The sequence below is a fragment of the Lemur catta genome, chromosome 11 (genome assembly GCF_020740605.2).
Source record: "Lemur catta isolate mLemCat1 chromosome 11, mLemCat1.pri, whole genome shotgun sequence".
Taxonomy (NCBI): Eukaryota; Metazoa; Chordata; class Mammalia; order Primates; family Lemuridae; genus Lemur; species Lemur catta.
Genome location: NC_059138.1, coordinates 52,010,362 through 52,018,111, shown reverse-complemented (window position 1 = coordinate 52,018,111; position 7,750 = coordinate 52,010,362). Strand labels below are relative to the sequence as shown.

General features: G+C 48.5%; 1 protein-coding gene across 1 annotated transcript; it reads right to left on the bottom strand.

The window, feature by feature from the left end:
* Window positions 1–2,780: 2,780 nt before the first annotated feature.
* Window positions 2,781–7,004, bottom strand: FZD1 (frizzled class receptor 1). The gene has a single exon (XM_045564654.1). The coding sequence runs from the start codon at window positions 6,557–6,559 to the stop codon at window positions 4,610–4,612; it is 1,950 nt and encodes a 649-aa protein (XP_045420610.1). The 5' UTR covers window positions 6,560–7,004; the 3' UTR covers window positions 2,781–4,609.
* Window positions 7,005–7,750: the final 746 nt, after the last annotated feature.

Below are 7,750 nucleotides of genomic sequence, written 5' to 3'. Positions count from 1 at the left end.
AACCAACCTATAAACAAAAATCTCCAAAGGAAGAATTATATTTGAACAGTAACTTGAGTCTGTCATGTATTAGAGACACCTTGTCAACACAAATAATGATAAAACTTAGAAAAATTAGTCTAGAGATTATCTATGTTTTAATTGCCAGGTTCTAAGCAAGGTGTTTTGTCACTGTAAGTGTTATGGTTTAACATATCCATTGTCAAAGGTATGACCAAAGTGGATAAAAATGTTTAAGCTCAAAAAGTTTAAGGGAATTCTGAGTCAGGGTTGAAACTCAAGTACTGTTTTTCAAATTTTAAGGGAAATTGGCATCGGCCAACAGTTCAAAATATGGATATATATCTTGGGAGTCATCAAAATAAACTTTATCTTGTTTGGCACTTCCCTCGTAAGATCCCATTTCAAATGTAAGGACTTTAATAGTCTTTAATTTAAGATATTATTGCAATCCCTTTTTAGTCATGTAACTAGAGTATTCTTATATATAGTCAATGTCTTATTTTGGCTCCTATAGATTAATCCTGTAAGACTTTGCTATTAGTGTATTCTGTAAAGTATTCGGTGACAATATCATTAGTGTCCACCTCTATGTAATGACCACATTTTGATTCTAATCTCTTAGGCCCCAGTTACATAGAATATTACATATAATCAGAAATGTATCAGGGATATCCAATGTCATACCACTGGTTTCAATTAATTGCATGTGCATTATGTAAAATATAGCCTATAGCCAATAGATGGATTAGAAAGCAATAGAAGCAAGAGTAGCTGAAGTTGAACACAAACACACACAGTAAATATGGCACCTTAAAAAAAATGTGTAACAAGATTGAAACATGCTATCAGGGAAAGCAATCTGAAGCCACCCAAGTCCTGAAATGGTCTGTGATTTAGTCCATTTTTTTCTTAATTGGACACCAACACTTCACTGTGGTTCCCTTTCCAAGTTAAATGCTGGATTTCAGGAATGATGCAACTACAGCAGAAGGCTTCAGTACTTACAGTGGAGACAAAAGGAGCAGGACAGTACACTCAGGCAGACAAGTGACTATCAGAGGACAAGCTCAAAAACCTGGTCCAGCTCTTTTGCATCTGTTTGAGACTGGCTGGCTCTGAGAAAAATATCACCCTCTGTCCCTACAATGTCTAAAAAATATCACTCTCTGTCCCTACAATGTCCAAATGAAAAATTGTTTTTTTGTGTGTGTTTTTAAAAAGTGTTGGGAGGCTTTCATGCTACTTCTATATCTACTCTAAAAGCTAAATGAAACACTGTGAGGGGGAAAATTGACTCCAATTGATTGTGGATTAAAAAAACAATAGGCAAATCAAGTCATCTGAAAATAGGGTTTGTCATGGAAACAGCATGCTAATGGGACAATATCCCCAGTAGCTTTATGGTTTTTTAGGGAAGTTCTATTTTGCCACCAGTATTGAAAGAAACAAAAGAATACACTGGTTTTCTATATGCTACATTATTTTAAACAAATTGTTCTCTAAAAACAAAACCTGCTGGTGACTTAAAAATGTCTTCTAAAACTATTTAAATCCAGCATATAAAACCTTTCTGCATCAAATTTATAGTTACATCATCTTAAGGACATACACAATACAACTGCTTTAACATTCACTCCTTGGATAGAGACTAATAATCTTAAAAACATTTTTTCCCTGGAAATCATCATTTAATTCAACTACCTAGTGAGGAGACATGTTTTAATTTGCCCTAAGAATTACTATTTTTTTGTGCCTATTCAATAAAACCTTCTCAGATATCTTCTATATTACATTAGTGTAACAAAGAATAAAGGAACATAAAATTGCATCTTGCTACTTAAAATCAAACACTAGATTTTCAATAAGATTTAATTTTTTTTCATTTGCCTTAAAATGAATAATGATAATGATTCATAAGACCACTGCCTTAAAACCATGAAAGTAACTCTATTGTATCAATGATCTTCATTTTAGTCCCTTGCCATTTTATCACAAAATATTTTCATGGGAAAATTTAGTAAAGATATTTTTGATATTTGAGGCTTTCCATCTAGCATTTTCCATTTCTCATAACCATATTTCCATATTATGAAATGTACAAGTAAACTCTGCATCTCTGTAAAAATTAATGTGTGTATACTTTTCTATATATATACATGCATATACAAACACACACATAAATTCTAACTCAGAGTAGACCAACTAGATGATTTCTCCGGAGACAGTCCCTTGAACAATAATAAAAAATGTATTCTTCAGAAGCAAACAAAACAACCTTATAAACCCAATTGCTCTTTACAATGCTTATGAACACACAGTTACCCATTTATTGTCTATTTATGGTTCTGTAATATCCAAGATTATGGAAGAGATAAGACAATAGCTCACAAAAATTGTGAAAAAATGTGATGGTTTAAAAATAAACCTCTATATTATAAAAAGTCATGTAAATTTACCCCTTGAAAGAAAAAAAAAACTTTAATAGTAAAATTAGAGTTCTCTTTTAATATTCCTCTTTGAGTAAAGAAATAACTTGCAAACTTGTATTTTTTACTGTGAGGAAAACAGGTATTTTCTTGGGACTTCACAAATGTCAATCACACCAATGCAAATAGAGTAATTCTTTGGAAGAACTGAGCTAAAGGTTTAAGGGTAGACTTTTTCATTGAACTCCTGAATGTTTATACTATTGGACTAGCTATGAGACATCATAAATGTAAAGACAGTTCAAACAGTTCATTCAAGCTCTATTATTTTCAGGCACAAAAACCATATAATTTTGTACAAAACTTTGATTTTTTATTTCCGAAATTAAAAATATGGTATTATATATATATATAAACTTCTATTCCTCTATAAATATAGATGATTTTGTGATAGTGAACAGAATAAATGCATACCAAATTCAAAGACCAATGTCATTGTAGGGTATGACAGACATAGATAAATTTAGGTTCTAAGTACTGGCATTTTGATAAACTCTCAAAGTTCAAAACAATACAATCAGGAGGATTGCTTATCCCCTCTTCTTCACAGAGAACTAAAGCGAATATTTTTAAATGGCTTTGAAAGATTTACATTTGACACATTTCTGTAAATCCAAAAAAGGAGCACACAGCATTTAATGTAGTAGACCTGCACACATTTTCCCTTTAGCATGCATGCCCGTATTTTGTTTATTTCAGGAGTTAACCCCATCAACTATTCCACCTCCTTTACCTCCTGAAATCTTACCAGGTTATTAGCAGTAGTGTGGATTGTTCCTCCCTCAGAACATGTTGCTGAATAACAATCAAAATAAAATGTTGCAAGTGTACAACTTTTCCATTTTAAAGCTTCTGATATATGTCTGGTTATTATTTGATTAAAAATAAGAAAATAGCATTTCATTTTGAGGAAGTCCATTACACTGAAATCTCCTTTAAGTTTTCCATTTCTATTTAGTTCTGCTGTCCTATTAAGAAAAGCAAAGATCAACTCCTTAACAAAACTTTCCAGGTGACCTCAACGTTTCCATTTTACAGAAGGGTAAAATCTAAACTCGGGTTGTCTCATTCCTAAAGGCAGGTTGCCAGGCATCAGTATGCAATTAGAATTAACATTTTATAACCCCTATCTTCAGTCTCTCCCAACCCACACAAAGCTTCCTGCCTCTTCCCAAATCTCTGTAACCACATCTTTCCATGACGCTGGCTGGCCAAACCCATACCAGGTTTTAGACACTAGAGAATGAAATGAGCTCATTCACCAAAAATTAGACTTTAAAAAGTTTGGCAATGGTTATCCCAGTCACCCGCTAACCACTTAGGTGGAAGGAGGGAGTGTCTGGACGTTGGAGGCGAGCGTGGTGGGAAGCTGCAACTGCCAGCGCCCACACCCTTGGGCCCCCAGGAATTTGGGGAAAGGTTCTCAACAGTTAAAATTCAGCTTCAGGAAGTCAAAGGGACAGGCCTTCGCAATCTGCGGCTGAACAAGGGAGGAATGGGCAGGGGCCACCTCCAGATTTGGAAGCTTTGTGGAGTTCTGTACCTTAAGAGCCCCCACGCCAAGCAAAGAAAGGAAATGAGGGGGGCAGGAGGAGGAGGCGGGAGGTGACCCGGCGACACGGCCTGAGTCGCACCCTGCCCCGGAGCTGAAGCCCGGGGAGCACCCGCTGCAGGGAGGGGCGCGGGAGGACGAGCAAGAGCCCTGGGCCCGGCTTCACCTCCTCTGCAGTGCTCCGCAACGGGCAAGAAGGAAAAGCCTCAAATGGTTAAACCGCACTAAATAATTAAAAAAAAAATTTTTAAGAAAAACGCGTGATGGATCATTTAAATACAAATATACTTACAAAAATCTTACACAGGCTATTTACAACCATAAAAGCGTACAGTCCAGGTACCAGAGTGTGAGGGCAGAGGGTCGGTCCATCCCCCCTCTGGCAGTCGGGGTCCTAGTTTGCCTTAGGGACGGAAGCTTTTGCAGGAGCTGCGTTGTTAAAAAGGGCCTGCGAAAGTGAGTGCCTAGCAAGGAAGCCTTGCAGCCAGGCTTATGGATTCCACGGTGCAGGCTTTTGGGGGGTGGCCGGGGCTCGGCAGAGGGCTGGGAACGAGCTGAGCCCCAGGTCTCAGACAGTGGTCTCCCCCTGTTTGCTATTGGTGAGCCTCGTGTAGAACTTCCTCCAGGAGTTGAGAGTCTTGCCCGACCAGATCCAGAAGCCCGACGTGATGCCCACGATCAGCGTCATGAGGTACTTGATCATGAAGACCGTGAAGTCGGGGCTCATGGGCGGGTGCGGCGGGGCGCCTCCACCCGCCTGGAGGTGAGGGCAGGGGATGGCATAGCTCTTGCAGCTCTGGGCCACCCAGCTGCGTTCCCACTGGTCCCGGAAGGCCTGCTCGTAGAAGTAGCAGGCAATGACGATGGTGGCTGGCACGGTGTAAAGCACACTGAAGACGCCGATGCGCACCATGAGCTTCTCCAGCTTCTCGGTCTTGGTGCCATCGTGCTTCATGATGGTGCGGATGCGGAAGAGCGACACGAAACCGGCCAGGAGAAAAGACGTGCCGATGAACAGGTACACGAAGAGCGGCGCCAGCACGAAGCCACGCAGCGCGTCCACGTTGTTGAGTCCCACAAAGCACACTCCGCTCAGCACATCGCCATCCACCTGGCCCAGCGCCAGGATGGTGATGGTCTTGATGGCCGGCACAGCCCAGGCGGCCAGGTGAAAATACTGCGAGTTGGCCTCGATGGCCTCGTGACCCCACTTCATGCCGGCCGCCAGGAACCAGGTGAGAGACAGGATCACCCACCAGATGGAGCTGGCCATGCTGAAGAAGTAGAGCATCATGAAGAGGATGGTGCAGCCCTCCTTCTTGGTGCCCTGCGCCACCGTGCGCGCCCCGTCCTCCGCGAACTTGTCGTTACACACGACCCGGTCCTCCAGCAGGAAGCCGGCGATGTAGGCCACGGCCACCGCCGTGTAGCAGCCAGACAGGAAGATGATGGGCCGCTCGGGGTAGCTGAAGCGCCGCATGTCCACCAGATAGGTGAGCACGGTGAAGAGCGTGGAGGCGCAGCACAGCACTGACCAGATGCCAATCCAGGTGCGCGAGAAGCGCAGCTCCTCGGGCCCGAAGTACATGAGCCCGTACACCTTGGTGGGCTCACAGGGCGCGCCGCAGTCCTTCTCCCCCAGGAAGTGGTAGTTGAGGTAGGAGGGCACCTTGAGGGCGCGCGGACAGGAGAACTTGCCTCGCTCGGACGCGCTGGCGCCCCCCGGGAAGACGCCGCGGTGCCCTCCGCCGCCGTACTGGGGGTTGCTGGTCCAAAACTCTGGAAGCAGCGAGGGCGTCGGAGTGCCCTTGTCGGACGTGTTCTGGCCCACGCACAGCTCGCCTGCGCCGTGCACCGGGAACTTCTCGCACTTGAGCGTGTCTGGCCACTGGAAGCCGAACTTGTTCATGAGCGCCTCGCAGCCCTGGCGCGCGCGCTCGCACAGGGAGCGGCAGGGCGGCAGCGCCTGCTCCAGCACGGTGCACACCGGCGCGTACATGGAGCAGAGGAAGAACTTGAGCTCCGCGGAACACTGCACTTTCACCAGCGGGTAGAACTGGTGCACCTCGAGGCCCGCGTCCTCCTGGTTCGTGTGGCCCAGTAGGTTGGGCATGATGGTCTGGTTGTACGCGATGTCGGTGCACAGTGGGATGGAGATGGGCTGGCAATAGCCATGGTCCGGGATGGAGATGCCCCGCTCGCCGTTGTACTGCTGCCCGCTCTGCTGCTGCTGAGGCGGCGGTGGCGGCGGCGGTTGCTGCCCCGGCCCGGGCCCCTGGCCCGGCCCCTGGCCCGCCGCCTGCGCCCGGACCCCGAGCAGCAGCGGAGCCTCCAGCAGCCAAAGCAGCAGCAGCAGTTGGCGCGCCAACCGCCGGCGGTCGGCCGGGGGGCGGCGGCGGCTGCCCGCGTCCCCGCTCCCCTCCTCCGCCAGCGCGGCCGGGAGCTCCCCGGCACAAAGTTCCCAGCTCGCGCCGCCGCCGGCGGCCCGGGACTTCTTAGGCACCTCCTCCTCAGCCATACTTTCTCGGCTCCTTTCTTGGCCGCGCTCCGCTGGGGCCGGCAGTGGCGCTCCCGGCGGCGGCTCCCCCTGCGGCCAGGGAGATCCCTGCGCCGGTGCCCTCCGTCGAGCCCGAGCCGCGCTCGGCCCGCTCCCCCGGCTCCTGCTCTGAGTCCCGCAGCCGCCGCCGCCGCGGAAACTTGCGATTCATGAAGTGCGGGCGGCGGGCAGAGCCCCGGTGGCTCGGGTGCGCCGGGGTCGCGTCCCGCCTTCCCGGCCCGCGGCTCGCTGGCTCCCGGCGGGCGGCGCCGCGCTAGTGGCCGCGGCCCCGTAGAGCGCGCAACTCCCCGCAGCCCCGCGGCCTCGGCTCCCCCCTGCGCCTCCGCCTCCGCCGCCGCCGCCTGACCATTTGTGTCAGTCCCTCAACTCGCTCCCTCTCCTCTCCCTCGCGCGCCCTCCGACCGGTTTCCAGGCGCCCCGCAGTCTGTCTTTCACCAGGAGGGAGGAGCCTGGAAACCGACGCAGAACTGGAGGCTCAGGGACCGTCGCCCAATCGCCGCCCCGGCTTCCCGGCGCAGAGGGAGCCCGCCGCCTCCCTGCCGGAGCGAAAGCTGGCGGCGGCGGCGGCGGCGGCGGCGGAGGCGGCGGCGGCGGCGGCGGCGGCGGGAGGGGGCGGCGGGAGGAGGAAGTGGCCGAGGTGGCACCGCTCAGGCACAAAGAGTGGGTTTGCTAGGAAGCGGGACAGGCATGGTTGCTTGTGCTTCTGCGGAAGAAAGGGCGAGGACAAGTAGGAGAACGGCCCCATATGCTGCCGGAGATAATGAATAGGAGTCGGAGGACGCGGGACTTGGCTTTGCTTTTCTTTTATCCGTTTTCATGTTTAAAAATCCTGCTCTTAACGCTGGTTACAAACAGCAAACCGAGCGCTGCTGTGAGAACGTGCCTGTGACTTAAGGAGCGCGCGGTTTCCTTTGAGTTTGTGTCTGTCGAGGTTTTGTTTAAAATATGACTCTCATAAATCCTAAAGTTCGCAGGCTGGGCTCGGCGGGCCTGGGGCGCGCCATTTCCCCGGAGGAGAAGTTCACAGGATCGCTGTCAAATGAAGGAAAACAACAACAAAACACAAACTTTGATGGAATTTAAAAAGTAAAGCCAGATGCGCCTTCTGCTACTATTATTCTCCTTGGAGTCAAACGCCTTTTTTCTCCTCTT